The following is a 16,374-nucleotide window of genomic DNA, read 5'->3' as shown; positions in this document are numbered from 1 at the left end:
AAACTATATTCACACACATTGCGTGGAATTACATTGAGTAAAAGAAGCCAAAAGTCCCGTGTCCCTTGCGTAAAGCATTTGCATCTGCATACTTCTGTGTATGTTCTGCAATGCATTCGACCAAAGGTCAACTCTAAAAGCTTCAAACTGCATGAGTGGAAAAGTATGTGGCTGGAAAACCAAGAAGACAGGGCAGAAGCCCATCTGTCACTTGTACTCACTGTGGTGGTGGTGGTGACCTCCTCGGTCACAACCTTCAGGGTGTCGACCACGGAGATGTAGCCCAGACGCTTAGCAATCGCCAAGGCAGTGTTACCATTCTGAAGAGAGAGTGAAAGAGGGGAAGAGAGTGAGAAATGAGAGGGAGGACTGAGATGTGAGCCAATGAGATCACCCGCAGCTCTGCATGAGCCAGCATTTCCTTCCAAAACAAGGCACAGCTTAGGAAAATCACTAGTTTTTACCATTACATCTAAATCTGTCTTTGTAACTTCTTTAGACTATAGCCCAGGTCACCATGGTAACACAACAACTTTGCATCTGCCTGCTCTTTTTAATAAGAAGCACTTGGTGTTTTAACCCTGAGGTTGTCAAATGCCTTCTACAAAACGGGACTGGGCTTAGGAAAGTACCTCTTGGATCGAAGACAATGCCTCCCAGAATTGTTAGGGAACACCAGGTACACTTGCTCCTCACTGAGGTCAGGCCATCTGGTGCAGGTAAGATGCTACCATAGGGAACACAGTAACATATTCAAGCTACAGCTGTGGAGGAGCTTACTATGCAGCAAAGTAACAGAAGCAAGCAATTCAGGCTGCCTGGAGACCAACTCCTGGGATCCCAGTTTGTTTAATTGCTCCACTTAGTTTACATTTCAATGCTCCACATCCCAATGAGCTTTGTCTAAGCCAGCAGCCCAGAAACTGAGCTCCCTTAAGAAGGCAGAGAGGGAGGGGATGATTTGCTCACACATCTGAGAGCCAGCTGTAAGCAGAGTCCTTCCAGCAGCCCAAGAGGAGGGCCCCACTCTCCAGAGAGTCAACTGAGTCTGGCCAAACTAGTTTCCCTCCTGGGACCAGCACTCCCAGGAAGTCACACTGATTTCTGGGAAGGGTTTTCTAGCAATCTGGGACTTTCCACAGTCCGGGAGCTCATTTAGGGAGGATATATCAGATCTTAGGTCAGACAAGAGGACAGCAGGACAAGGGGGTAGGAAGAAGAAAGCTTGGTGAGAGACAGTGGTGCCTGTCTTACCGCAGTGGTGGCGTTGGGCTTGGCTCCATGCTGTAGCAGGACATTGATGATGTGCGTGTGACCCTGCTGGGCAGCCTGGTGCAAAGGTGTGTAGCCATTCTGTGGACAATGATGGCATCCATTTGCAGAGGAAGAAGAAAAGTAGGTTAGCCTTCATTTTTATTTACAACAGAACTATTAGGACACTTTGTTTATTTGGAGCCAATATTCCCTGCAACCTATTTCTCAGCAGCAAACCCTCCCTCACACCTTATGGTCTGCCGAACAAAGAGAAGAGACTGGCTTATGAAACACAAGATAAACAGACTCCAAATTATAACTATTATTACATTTTAACCAATTAGCATTAAAAATGGGTGGGGAGGAGATTTAAAATAGGAAAGGGCATTGTCTCCATGATCTCTCCCCTAGGCAACAGGAAAGTAAACTTGTTTTTAAACCAAGGCAGCAAAGGGTCACACAAACCCTGTTTGCTTGTGACTTCCCTGACAGAGAACCTTTGGGTTAACATTTGAGATTCTATATCAATAAAAGTAAATTCAAGTCTCATATTCATTTTAGTGTACAGCTTTGGATATGCTAGAGAACACATGTTCTTGGAGGTAATAAGACATCACTGGAAGCTGAGTGAACCACCCTCCTATCCCCACCCTGCAAAAAGTCTTTGAAAATTAGGTTTATAATATTCAGGTCTAAATTTTCACACAGATGAAAACTCTGTAATCTAGGATTTGTGAAGAATTGCTGTTAAGTTTGGTTTGAGGCCAGTCTTGCTCAGAACTGTAGTGGGTGGTTAAGTAGTACAGGTTAGTTACTTATTCACATTAATTTTAAAAGCTGCACTAGAATCTCAGGAAATACAACAGTAATAGCTATCATTTATTGAGCATTCATTTTGTGCCAGATACAGGACCTTAAAGTTTTGTCTCATTATCACTCTGAAATGAGAGTGCTTGGGACACAGTAGGCATTTCATAAATAATGGTGGATTTAAGTGAGTGATGAACAAATGACTGAATAAGTAGATGTTTCTACTCATTTCAAAGATAATGAAACTGAAAATAACAGTTCAGCAATTTTTCTAGTCATTCCAGGTTTAGATCCTACATGGCAGACAATGACAAGCAGTGGTTATCAGAACTGCTTTTTAAGTCTACTTGCTTCATCACTGACAAATTTTTACCTATGTACTTCAGATGCACTTGTGCTGGACTAGAAGTGCTGAGAGGCCCATTCATATCCGAAGCTTGTAGGAGTACATACATCCCTTTTATCCAATGTCACTGTGACCTCATGATCAACATGCATATCTGCTTATCCTGACAATACAAAGTGCTTATTTATATACATGGGTGTCACGTGATTCCTTCTATACATTCACCATGGCCTTTTTGTCCATAGGAATGTTCATATGTGTGAGAGTCTTGCTGGCTGAGTGTCTTAAGTCTAGCACAGCTGTGTTAGATAGAAGTCTTGAGCCTGCTTTATAGCCTTACAATGGAATAATCCTGGGAAATCTGGAAATATAAACCAATTACAGGAACTTTAAGAAACCTATAGTTATTGCATGGACCCTGCTCCCAAATGAGCTAATCCATAGATATTTCAGGAGCATTAAGCAAATGATATTTCTTTTCCTAAAAATTCTTCCTTTCCATTGTGTTTACAATGTTCTACCCAACAAATTGAGTTTATCCCTTCAGTATCACCCAAATTAGTTCATTTGACAAGCATTTACTAACCAAACACTATGTACCAAATAACGGAGGATATAAATTAACATTATGTATGATGAATTAACATATTAGAATAATATAAATTAATATATATTATCTGTACATATGTAAATAATGCCAAACTGAGATTAATAATTATGAAGTAACAATCTTGCTTTAGTAATTCATAGTATATGGAGCCCTCAATGGACATTGTGACCAGGGAAATGTCTCTCAGGCCTGATTTAAACCAATCTTTATCTAAAGCCTCTGCTGAGTTAGGCCATTTGCCAGGAAAGTGCAGCAATTTAGAAATATTTACAAGAATATTAGGTTGAAGATTAATACACTCTCATAGGCTATTTCTGGCTAGTTGCTGTAGACATACCCCCTAATTAGCAAATCTCCAAACCTCTCCAAATACCAATTTTCTCATTTGTAAAATAAATATGGCCAAGATATCAAGTTTGATGAAAGAGAAAATAAGTTGTCCGTGAATTACTTCTTAGTTACAAATTTATATGAAAATGCTAGCAAACATTGTTTTGTTTTGCATTTTTGCTTTTTAAAGAACTCTATAATCTTTGCAATATATTTTATGAAGAAAATATTCTTTAATTGCTGTAGTTCTAAACCTTCTTCTCAAGTTAACTAACCAAGTTTGGTTTGCCTTAAGCCAATGTGACAGGGTTTCTAATTCAAATTTTAAGCAACTAATAGCTCCATAAAAGCAAGTGTACTTTTGTAAATCTTTTATACCAAGTTATGAATAGTTGGGGAATAAAAGCAATACATATTTTTGCTCTTTCAAAGCAATAAAACAATTCTTTAGAAACTATGGTTACACATGAAATGTCAGAAAAAAAATGTAATTTCTTCTTCAGAGAGATCATTCTATATGAAAAAATTCTGAAGGGTTTATTAAAAGATTTACTTTGAGGTATGTATCTATCTAAATACCTGACATATATGGTTCCAAATGCAACAGTGAAAATTTCATAGTCCACCTTTAAAAAATTAAACGTTAAAATGAGATTTTTTCTCTCAATTTAAAGTCCATTTGATATAGATCTAATTCCAGGGAGGCCACAGATATTGTCTAGACAATATAATGATTGTTTTTAATGTCAGAACCACCTCAACAACCAAACACATAACAAAAGGTATGTTAAATATTTTCAAGCCCTGCCATCATTTCATTGAATTGTTGCATTTGTACATTTCTGGGAAATATCTTCATTTCAACAAAAATATCTTTCCTGGAATGCTTAAATGTGAACTAGCTCAGCAAAAATGGTCTAGGAGCTAATGTCTAAAAACTCATATGAGAGCTTTTAAATAAGTTTCAAAGTCAAATTTCATGAAAACTCAAGAATTGGTCAGGAAATAGACTGCAACTGTTCTTGCTAGGGTAAGACTATAGGTTTTAATCTCAAATGTTACAGAACTCTTTGTAATTTACAAAATAAATTTGTTTAAAATTAGCTATAATATGCTTATGTACAGACATGATTTTGTTTCTGCTGCTGAGAGGATATGAAAAGAAATACTGACTTATAAAATTTTTATGTATTTCTAATTAGTAGCATCTTGAATGATGGCTTTGAAAACTTCTAAATGTGCTTACAGTAATTTCCTTGAGCTGCAGTTAGGAATTTCTGATATGTGAACTTACAGCAACAACATGCAGATATTCCTTTGGACCAAAGGACCTGGAGATGCAAGTTATATTATGCATAACAGCAGTGCTTATATGGTGGATTTCTCTTCAACTTCAATCAAGTTGAGTGAACTGAATTGTGGGGTGATGTTCTGACCTTGCTTTGTTACATAGGAGCCTTCAAATTCCTCTGGGGAAAGCTGTTGGTTCAAGTCAGCTCTGTATTATCCTTGAGAACTTCCAGCTCAGGGTTTAACACATTATTGTCCTACTGAGCATGACCCCACAATGTTCCCAAAATGACAGAGTTTATTAAAAATGAAAGGCGTGCAATCTAGGTTGCCTGGCTGCCCTTCTTCATGAGTGGACAAGGAGCTAGGGGTAAGGGGGCCAAGGCTCTGAAATCTGCCTGAACATCAGGGTGTCCTAGCAGGCATCTGTTGTGTCCTGCAGTAAATTGTTAAAGCAGCGTCAGCTACTTTAACTTTGTAACAGAAGCAATTCTGAAGCTAACCCACATGGCTGTCAAAGGTTATTAGAATGAAAAGTCTCAAACAAATACAAAACTACATTGCCTCTTCAAAATCACTTTAAGAAAACTAAAAAGGAAAAGAAAAAAAAACATATTTGTAGCTATGATAGCAAGTGAAATATCTAGATGGCAGAACCCTTTTGCTTATAGAAAAGGAAAATGTGTACAATAATTTACCTTGGTTTTTGCATTAACATTTGCTCCCTGCTTCAGGAGAAAGTTGACCATTTTCACATTTCCATAGTGACAGGCCACAATTAAAGGAGTGTAACCAAGCTGTGAATAATAAATAAATCATAAAGTAGAAGCATTAATACTCTAGTGGTTAATACTCAAAAGGAGAGGAACTGGGTAGAATTTCAGTTATTATAGGATGGGTTGAAACTCAATTTGATTATATAAATATTATTTAGCAGATTATATATGTATCCCATGGGTGCCAATATGGTTATGAGCAGACCCCGGAGCACAGGGAACTTTATATCAGCAAGGCAGATCAGACTTGTGTGATTTAATTTGAAAAGAAGCTAAGAGAGATGCCCAAAATGATATCATCTAAAAACAGAAATGAAAGGGTGACTTTGATAGGACATTCAGGAGGAAACCCGGGGGTGAAACTAAGATGAGCTTAAAGAAAGAGAAAGAATTCAGTGGCTTGAATAGGGAAATGCATTTCAAGGGCATGGAGGTGAGCAAGCACAGGAGGAAAATAGTGAGCCATTTGGACAAGCTAAGGCAACAAGGGAGAAGGTGGACTTAAGCCTGCAAAACTAGAATCTTCTTATGAAGGGTCCGGATACCATGCTATCCATTTGGATTTGATTTCTTCAAAAACCAGGAACCACTATAGATCTGTTCTGAAGGTTTATACTTTAGAATTGACTTATGAGGAATAGGGCAGGGGCTGGACTGTTGAAGATTACTGGAAATCATTCACGTCAGAACAGGTTGCAAGATGGATAGTGATTAATTTCACCTTTGTATGAGCATCCTGGTCAGCCCCATGCTTGGTGAGAATTTCAGCAACATTTACTTTGTCTTCTTGAGCTGCAAGGTGTAAGGAGGTGAGTCCACTCTATGGAGAGAATGGAATGAAAGAAGTATATTTGAAGAGGAAAATGTATTGCAACATTTACATCAATGTCTTGAAAACACCCCTGGAAGATGCAGTGTTTGATATCTCTAAGACAAACACTTTAAGTTAATATAATTTTTCATTCAAGACTTATTGTCTAAGCTAATCAACACCTCCAGCAAATTAAACTTTTCCTTTTCTTTTTTTATAATTTTTTTTGGTTGTCGAAGGACCATTTATTTATTTATTCATATGTGGGGCTGAGAATTGAACCCAGTGCCTCACAAATGCTAGGCAAATGTTCTACCACTTAACCACAACCCCAGCCCCACATGTTCTATTTTCTATACTAAGTGTTTATAATGTAAGCCTTTAAAATAACTTACCTTCAAAGTCTCCAAACAATATTCATTCCAAACCAGACTACTCCTGCTGAATCTATTTATTTACTTAAATAATTGATCAACTAAATACTACTGCTGTTGTATAACCATAGCAATACAATAATTTACCTTGGCTTCACCAATAAAATATCATACATTCACCAATAAAATATGTTCACCAATAAAATATCATATCAATGTTTAAAAAAATGTACTGGATAATAGGAAATGATTTCAGAGTAATTTTCCCAGCACCCAAAGAGAGTATAATGGTGTGTGTGTGTGTGTGTGTGTGTGTGTATGTGTCTGGAGTTCCTCTTGACACTAAATTTAAAAATGTAACTATAATTTGCACAGCAACATAAATGGGTCAGTTTTATGTAAAAATATTTGACATGTATTAATCAAAGAAATTATTTTGTTTATTTGAAGATGAGGTTAAAAAATACAGTTATAAATTAATCAAAAATGAAGGCATGAAGAAAGGAGAGGAAGAAGTGATTTGCATCTCGCAGTATACAAGCAGCTTCCATTCAGCAAAATTGAGATCAAAAGAATATCTTTAAAAGTTAAGTCATTTGTATTAATAGGCATTTTTTTAGTTCCTTTCCTATATAATGAATTATTCTAGGCACTTGAATATAGCCATGAACAAAAGCTCCCCTTTACAGAACTTGCATTCTAGCTTATAGCATATTCATACCAAATGTTTCTCTCCTCCAACTATTCCTACAAGACCTTGTATATTCATCCTCTTTCTCCATATCCTACAGCTGTATACTGAGTAGCTACCTGTGCACTCTCTCACCCTCAATTCATATCCAGCTGAAGCTGGCAGGTCCTGTTGACTATCACCTTGCAGGCCTCTTCATGAGCCAAGAAGGCTAAGCTGTACTCTTGAAAACCCATGATCTCTTGTGCTGCAATTGTGTACAATGAATCAAAATGCATTCTGCTGTCATATATACCTAATTAAAATAAATAAATTTTTTAAAAAAGAATTGATAAAAAATAAAATAAATTCCAATGCTTAACTAAACTAAAACGAATACCCATGATCTACAGCCAAGGTGCTATTTCTAGAAATCAATAAGTTCTCTGATCTTAAAATATATATATATCAGTAATATCTACAAAGAGAAAAACATTCTACAAGTGGAGAGAAGGTGTTTTTTATTTCAGGATCTGGGATTTTTAATCCTTAGAACTTTGGCTGAGCTCAGCTTTGAGGTGAATAAAACATCAGGTAAGATAGAAGACATCCTTTTGTACTAAAATCTCATCACATCTAAATAAATATTATTTAATCCTAAAGTGTAAGAAATCTGCATATTAAGACAAAATAGCAGGTTCTTCCTTACTTTGATTTCTCTACCTCATAACAGCAAATAGAAGATTATTTCTTTTTACAGATATAGTAGGTCTATCCCAATATTGACACAGAAAGATGAATATAAATCTGGAGCTGAACATCAGTGATCTGTACCAGGCACTCTTTGATCAAAATTCAAACTATCTTTATTTCAGATATTTAGATTTTATGGATTGATCCTTAAAATTATTATAGATAGGTAGAGATAAAATATTCATTTTTAAAAATTACTGCCTATGTTTTATAATAAAAAGTATCTTTTGAAATGACAAAAGCAGCTTTTGATTAGATTTTTCTGGAATTTTTTGCAATAGATTCCCAGGAATACATACTAAAACAAATGTGGATATCACTCCTATTCACTAGGTCAGACTAAATCCACCAAGTATCTATTGGAAATGAGCAATAAAAATTCTGTTCTGACATCTCTAAAAAAAAAAATTATAGAAGTGATCATTAAATAAAGTGAAGATGTTGATGGGGTTCTTTTTTTTTAAAAAAAGTCAGGTATTGCCTAAATATACTTAGTGGACCTATAAGTGTTTTATTATTATATGGTATTGGTTAAGGAATATATTATCATTTCCATATTACAGTTATTACTGAGAAATAATCATTTGGAAGGGATGAGAGTATTGATTGTAGATGGTCTCAAAATCAATGGGAAAATTTGTCGTTGGTTTTGCTTCTTATCTGAAGTATTTTTATAATTGCATTATCTTACTACAATACCAACTAAAAGGCAAGGTTATACTTCTTACACAGAGAGTTTATATATTATATTATCATTCCAATATATTGAAAATCATGTGTAGGAAAATTTTACTTTAGTGATAAATACATCATGGCTTTATCCTTCTTTCTCTCCTCCTCCTCCTCCTCCTCCTCCTCCTTCTTCTTTTGGTACTGAGGTTGAACCACTACGCCAGCCCTTTATTATATTTTCTTACATTGCTTAATGGCTTAGGGCCTAAATAAGTTACGGAAGCTGGCTTTGAACTTGTGATATTCCTGACTCAGCCTCCCAAGCTGCTGAGATTACAGTTATGCACTACCACACCCAGCATGGCTTTATCTTTAGAACATCGCTCAAATACAACACTGAAATCATTTTTATAAAGATAATATAGTTATTTTGTGATTCAAAATTGAATATTTCTTTTTCATTGCTGAGAGTGTAACTCAAAAATACTCATTCTATCTTAGCTGAGGGACTGCTAAAACTCTCTCACAAGGAGAGTTTCGAAAGAATACCATACATTTGAAAGAATACCATCAAGGCAGACATAGGGAACTGATTTCAGATACATATTTATCATTATTATAAACTAAAAATAACAATGACTTTCCCACCACCAACACTACCACCACCCCAGAGGTGACTGGCATTTGTGCTGAAAGATAACCTCAATGATAGATGTGGGCTGGCCAGCTTACATGCAATTATTTGAGCCAAATTCCAAATGGAACCATCATCTCTCTCCATTCCTCCCTAACACCTCCTCCTTTCTCTGGATTTGGGATTAAAACCAGCACCAACTAGAGTAATTTGAGCTAAGTCTTTGAACTACAGTAATATGAACTCTGGGGAGCTATGGCATAGCCTATTCAGGCACTACACAGAGAAGTTGAGGAAGCAGATCTATAGGAAGAGGTGAATAAAACTGACTTTCAGAGAAAATTCAAGGTGCAAAATGTAGTCACACAAGCAGAGAATCTAAGACTAACTGCTTTGTTTCTCATGGCTTTCTAGTTCCTCATAAAGCTTGTCTCCCTTGTGTCCTTGGGGTCTGTAATACATCCTTTTTTCCTTTTGATACATCCCCCCTTTTTGTTCCAAGTTATCTTTGATTGGTTTTTGTTTACAGTCATCCATGCGTCTCTTGATTGATGAAAGAAGAGATGAGAGATCAGAATACCTTGGTTGACATGTGGATATTGGCTCCCTTATCGAGAAGCAAGGTGACCATATCCGTGTGCCCCTCCTGTGAGGCCAGATGGAGTGGAGTTACTCCTTGCTTTGTCACAATGTTAGTCTCTGCTCCATAGTTGAGGAGTGTGGAAGCTATCTGCATCTGATTCTTCTTTGCAGCAATATGTAAAGGGGTGTAGCCATTCTAAAACAAAAACATATATATATATATATATAGTAAGCTTAATCATTGACCTTATATGTATCTCTGAAGGAAATAAGAATCTGTAATCAACAAAAAAGTTAAAAGTGAGCTGACAGTTAATCCAAACTCTAACCTATCACAAGTTTCCATCCAACCACAACCAATATTTGCAACCAAAGTCAAAAAGTGCCACATTACACTATAATACAGATTCAGACACAAAAATTCTAAAGCTAAACATCTTCCCCTTATAATATTGATTCTCACCTGAACAGTAGAGAAAATAAGTCAACACCTTTTCTACATGACTGTCTTTTAAGTACCTGAAGTGGATTTCTTTCTTTCTTTTCTGGTACTAGGGATTGAATTCAGGGATGCTTAACCACCCAAACCATGCCCCCAGTCCTTTATATATTTTTCTTAGAGACAGGGTCTCACTAAGTTGCTTAGGGCCTTGCTCAGTTGCTGAGACTGCCTTTGAACTTGCTATTCTCCTGCCTCAGCCTCTGGAACTCCTGGGATTACAAGGCATGCACCACCACGCCTAGCCCTAGGGTGCATTTCATATCTCCTATTAGATTCTCTTTTCCAGCTAAACTTCCTATTCCTTCACTCTTCCTGATAGAAGACATCCTTTTGAGACCTTTCTCCACCAAGGGTGAACTGTCTGGAGCTGACTAGAGTTTGTCAATGTTGCTCTTGAGTCATGCTAGCTGGAAGTGAATGCTACCCTTCAGACATAGTTTTAATTATACAGAATAAAATGGGGTTGTTTCTGATCTCCTGCTAACATGTTTCTGATTGGATTGTACCTCTTGCACATTCAGCAAGTGTACCAAACAGATGCCAGGCAGAATGAAGGGACACAGAGGTGCACATGGCATGCTCTCTGTCTCTAAGAGGTTGCATTTTAATGGAAAAAGATATTAACCAACAAAATAGGCTTATATTAATCCTGGGGTCACTTTAAATCCAATATTTCCCCTTCTTCTCCATAGCCTTCTGCCTCAAAAGTAGAAACATGAGGCTATTTGCTTAATGCGGGAATTTGTGCATTGAAGAACCAAATACTAATCCTCATACTTAGTCAAAAGAAAATAAAAAGCAAAATCACTGAAACAAGTGCGTTTCTGGAACATGTATTGTTTTCTTCCCTTATCATTATCAAACTTGGTAAAATTTTCCATGAAAAAAAAAAGTGTGGTAAAGATGAAAAACAGTAGTTTTGCCATTAACTGTGACACTCTGAAGGAACAGGTGGCATACTGATGGAGTGCTCCTTGTGAGACTACCTTAAGAGGTATTTTTAGGACATGCTATTTCCTCAAATATGTACCAAACCATGAAAAGCAGATTTGAGAATTTAAATGTCTTTCTGTGCCATCATTAAATCTCAATCTTCAAATGGCCCTATGGTATCTTCACTATTCCCATTTCCCAAGCAAAAATAAGCACCTTTTGTTTTTATAAATAATATTTCTTTTTCAGCTGCTGAAGGAAATCCAGACACTATCCTTGAAAGTCTTTCCAGGTGCTGATCATAGGTCCCAGGTACCCCAGTTGCTTCACAATATCACACTTGGCTCCAGGGGCTCGACTGAATACCACACAGATTTTTTGTGGACCATATAAATTTAAGTCATCTCCTTTTTGCTACAAAGAGCTTCTTCAGTCCCAACTGCCCCCATTCCTGCAGCATAAGCTCTACCAAGGTAGGAAAGTACTAGGGCATTTGTTAATGAGACTGATGTAGAGGAAGACAAAGATGTTTTAACAAAACAAGACATGAGATCATTGAAGACAGAGTTGATTTTGGCAATGTAAGAGGTCTGACTGTCTGATAGATACTCAACCTGAAGATCTGAAGAGTCCTCTACTCCAAAAAGAATAAACATTTTCGGAACTAAGTAACTGAAACTCCTCTCACTCAATCCTACTTTACCCCCAGGGAAGGTATTGGATTCTGACAGAAAGAAAAAAGGAGTTTGCAGGATTAAGGGACTGTGCGTTAGGGGCAGGGGAAATTATAATGAAATCGTGGAAAGATATATATGTGTGTGTGTGTGTGTGTGTGTGTGTGTGTGTATAAAGTTATGTAAGTTGTAATAATTTGTAGAGGGAACATTTATATACAAAATGTCTGGTATTTTGTAGAATATACGTATATACATAGTATTCCATTTTATTACTTATATATAATATGTACCATTTAAATAGACATGAGAGTATACACGTACATATTTGTAAAGTGACAGTGGAAGAAATCTTCCTCTAGTGCTTTGGGACACAATGGACCTTGTGGTGAAGAGTGATAGCTCTGTCAGTTAGCCTGAGGTCAAACAATAGCTCTAGCACTGACCATTTATGTGACTTTGGAAAAACCAAACTATTTAAATCTCACTTTCTTAGGTATAGAATGGGTATCACTATAATATCAATTTAGGATTACTATGAAATTAAATGAGATCCTGAATGTAAAGGACTAGGTACAGTGTCACATACATGCTAATTATTGTCTTATTATTTCTTCTAATGTGGCATGGATATTTTCCTACACAACAAATATTTTTTTTCTTTTAAAATATGTTTGCTAAATAAATAAACAAATGAAAGATATAATGATGACTTTATATATTGTGTGACTTTCATGTATATTTTCATTCTATAACAAAGGACAATTCCAGTGGTGGAAATGCCTAGTCCATAGGTATTGGACTCAGCTGGAGCTGTTTTGGTAGTCTAGACTGCCATTGCTAGTCTAGGGACCTAAAAGGATCCACACTACAGTGAACGTGGTTGAATCATTTTAAGAGACCAAGAAAACAAGAGTTCTTCATACAGCACAATGAGGTCTCTGAAGGAATAGAAGTATAAAATGATGGTTGTATCATATTATGTTTTATAGGAAAGAAGGAAAAAATGTGTCATGCCTTTATCCTGTTTCGTTTCTAAAAATTCAGATATCAGTATTCAAAACTGACTACTGGAAATAAGATTCATCTCTACTGGTTTATGGGCCTTCGCTTTAATGTTTGCTGACTCTAACAGTTAAAAGGTTTTATAGAAGCAACTGGTAGAAATAGAAGGGAAAAAATGTCGATAACAAACGCTACTATTATTAGCTAGTTGCAATGATACAATACCATGTGTTTAAAAAGCAATTCCCATGCGCTTTCAGATTACAGCTATGCCCTGTGTCTGTAAATCCTCTCCTGTAGTCCTCACCTTGGCAGTGGCATGAGGGGAAGCACCCTTCTCCAGTAACAGCAGCGCCACCTTCTGGTTGTCATAGTGAGCAGCAACATGGAGCGGGGTAAGGCCATTCTGTAAAGGGTGTGTTTAAGTGTCAGCATTAAGAAATTAGCATTAGCTGCCCTGAAGCTACTAGGATGCATGGAAATTGATGCTGATAAGTCTGTGTTAATTAATTAATATAGTCAATAGAAAAGAATCAAAATAAATAAACAAATACATAATAAATTTCAAATTAGACATATAACTAAAATTGAAAATGGGCTTACAAATAGCAAAGGGCATCTCAATGGTCACAACAAATGAAGAACTCAAATGCTATGTAAGAAATGCCACATTGACATCACAGGGGTTCTTCTCAACATAGAGAAGTTGTGGGCCCTGTCATGACGAGAACACACACTAGAGGCTCAGCTCAAAACATTTTCTGAATCTGTGTGTACGAGGAAAATCATGAACAGATAATCCACACCATGTACTTGGCATAGTTGCAGCAGTTGGATTCACATTCCTTTCTGAACACTGAGAAAAAATATCTTCACAGATCTCCAGATTTATCAACCCAAGAGAGTTTCACAATTAAAACATATTACTGAAAACCTTTACCTTCCCTGCAGAATCTGCAGCAGCACGACGTTGCAAGAGAAGTTTTGCCACATCCAGGCTTCCATACTTGGCTGCTACGTGCAGGGGAGTAAAACCCTTCTGAAAATGTGAAGAAGAAATGCAAAATTAATATTTATTTTTCTAACACCTATCAAGATCTTTATTTATTAACATGCTAAACAAGCTTTGCTCCTTCTCCATTTGGGAAAAATGGAATGAAATCAGTTAGTCACAAACAAGGACAAGAAAAAAGAATGAAATTTAACATTTAAAAGTTTGGTTTAATAGGCAAGACAAAAGAAAATTTTATTTTAAGTGCTTGGAGACTGAAATTTCACTTTATAGGTTTGGGATTTGTAATAACCACTAGTGTCAGGAAACTGGTTGTGATTTGTGAGTGGAAAAACAAGGCCTGCCTTTTTTCTGGCCTCTAAAATTAATAGGATTGAAACAACAGCTGCCTTCTGTTTCTTACAATCCTTTTTATAACACCTTAGTTCCCAATTTATTTAAGTTTTAGGATATTTTGGGGGTTATGGAAAAAATGAATAATTATTTGAGATTCAGTTTGACGTATTTGCTGTAGAAATATAAGTGCAAGATAAATGGTTTGCAGAAAAAAAAAATTCTCACTATTAAAAAGCTCCTCACATCCTGATTTTTGTTTCCTGTCCCAGAAGACCCATACTGTCTAAAAGACCAATTTGTCTTGTAAAACACATTCTACTTCTGGTATGATGTTGGGCTGATTAACACCAGGCTTTGAGACACACTGGAGCTTTAAAGCTTTTTTAAAAGTTAGCTGTCCTGCACATTTATATGTACATGTTAATACATACATGTACATATGGCTTCTGTGTCCAACCAATAGCCATGTTCTGTAATTAGCAGTATTTATAAATATTGATAAGTTCCTGGATGAGGATCTTGAGGATGACATAGCTCATACACTATGATCTCAAATCCATTATCTTGGCCAGACACTTCAACCACATGCTCTTCTGGCACCCCAGGGGGAGTGGGAAAAAGATTCTAACACTGACCAGAAACCCTGAAACACACACAGCAAATATGCTTGTAATAGGTGTTCTAAGACTTGGTTTATTCTCAGACTATTCAAGCCCTAAACACCAAATATCCCCCCAAAATCAATATTGCCATTTCACAGTATCACCAGACCAATTATTTTTAATTAAGATGATTTTTTTTTCTTTCTGTTTTGTTTTGTTTTTAAACATTTGGTATTAATAAGATCTTGGAAGAGAGTGAATCTTCTGGGTTTTTCCAAGAGTAGGACAAATGTAGGAAATATTTCTTCCTTCTGGCATTTGTCCATACAAATCCACATTCACTGTCAAAGCTCTGCCGCCCAGGCCCAGTGCACACAGTGCTTGGGAGGAAGGTGAGGTTTTTTGCGGCAAACCATGAAGGAAGAAGAAAAAATAAACTCCTTATCCTTCTGGGTAGTGATGCAATCCCTTTATAAATTTGGAGACTCTCATTAGACGAAACCACTTGGAATCATTATTATAGAATCACAGTGTTGGGGTTAGAAAGCACCTCTTAGTCACCCAGCCCTTTCTCACCCATGTCAACCTCATCAGGATTCCATCTACCCTCCCTTATTTATAAACACTTACATGGCTTTAATGATGAGGAGTCACCTATGCTCAACCCTCAGTTGCACTGTTAAACTGCCCTGGTTAATAGTTCCTCCAATTTTACCATCCTGATTGAGTACGGATTTAGCATATGTTTTTAAATTTAAAAAATAATAATCCTTGAAATACAAGGGACTCTCCTGCGTTTCTATATTTTCACATATCTTAGTTCTATTTATTTATACCTTCTTCACCTGTAAGACAATCATCCAGTCTCCCTTGAGTTAAAATAACCATTATTATATGTTTCTTGCTTAGTTTCTGAATTTCTGTTTTTTTCTCTTTAAAGATTTTTAAAAGTCCTTTCAATTGTTCAGATTATTATTTAAATAATAATCAATTTCCTATATGGGAACATTTTTATAGCCATGGGCCACCAGTTAAGCCCTAAAGGCACAAGTGATTAGTTTCCTCTTTTAAGGGCCACCTCCCTGCCTCAACTCATACTTGTAAGCCTTCTTCATCTCAGTTGGCAGTATTTATTCCTATTTATTATAAACAAATTGAGATTGTTAAAATTAATATGAATTACAATTGTGCTTGTGGAAATTATTTAGCCCTGTGACAAATTCACTTATTCTAGACTTTCTCAAAGTCTTTTGTTCCAATTAACTGGGTGTGTTTGTGTTTCACTCTAAGTTACCTCCAAATAGTGAATTTAAATAGAATGCAAAAAGAAAAGGAAAAATTATCCTATCACGAAATTTTGAGTACAAGTAAAATTCAGGCTCATGTATATTCTTTGTT

At 36.4% G+C, this 16,374-nt stretch overlaps 1 protein-coding gene across 50 annotated transcripts in view; it reads right to left on the bottom strand.

Moving 5' to 3' along the window:
- Positions 1-16,374, bottom strand: part of Ank2 (ankyrin 2) — a 554,279-nt gene that overhangs the window by 85,318 nt on the left and 452,587 nt on the right. For 43 of the 50 annotated variants that reach the window (XM_048813760.1, XM_048813787.1, XM_048813791.1 and 40 more), the window contains 7 exons: positions 13,967-14,065; positions 13,334-13,432; positions 9,911-10,108; positions 6,138-6,236; positions 5,339-5,437; positions 1,255-1,353; positions 222-320 (listed from right to left, as the gene is read on the bottom strand). In XM_048813760.1, coding sequence (XP_048669717.1) covers positions 222-320; positions 1,255-1,353; positions 5,339-5,437; positions 6,138-6,236; positions 9,911-10,108; positions 13,334-13,432; positions 13,967-14,065 — 792 coding nt within the window. The remainder of the gene's footprint in view (positions 1-221; positions 321-1,254; positions 1,354-5,338; positions 5,438-6,137; positions 6,237-9,910; positions 10,109-13,333; positions 13,433-13,966; positions 14,066-16,374) is intronic. The other 7 variants (XM_048813804.1, XM_048813796.1, XM_048813805.1 and 4 more) reach the window with 1 other exon arrangement.

The sequence above is a fragment of the Marmota marmota genome, unplaced genomic scaffold (genome assembly GCF_001458135.2).
Source record: "Marmota marmota marmota unplaced genomic scaffold, marMar, whole genome shotgun sequence".
NCBI classification, from domain to species: Eukaryota; Metazoa; Chordata; class Mammalia; order Rodentia; family Sciuridae; genus Marmota; species Marmota marmota.
This window is presented reverse-complemented; position numbering and strand designations above follow the sequence as displayed.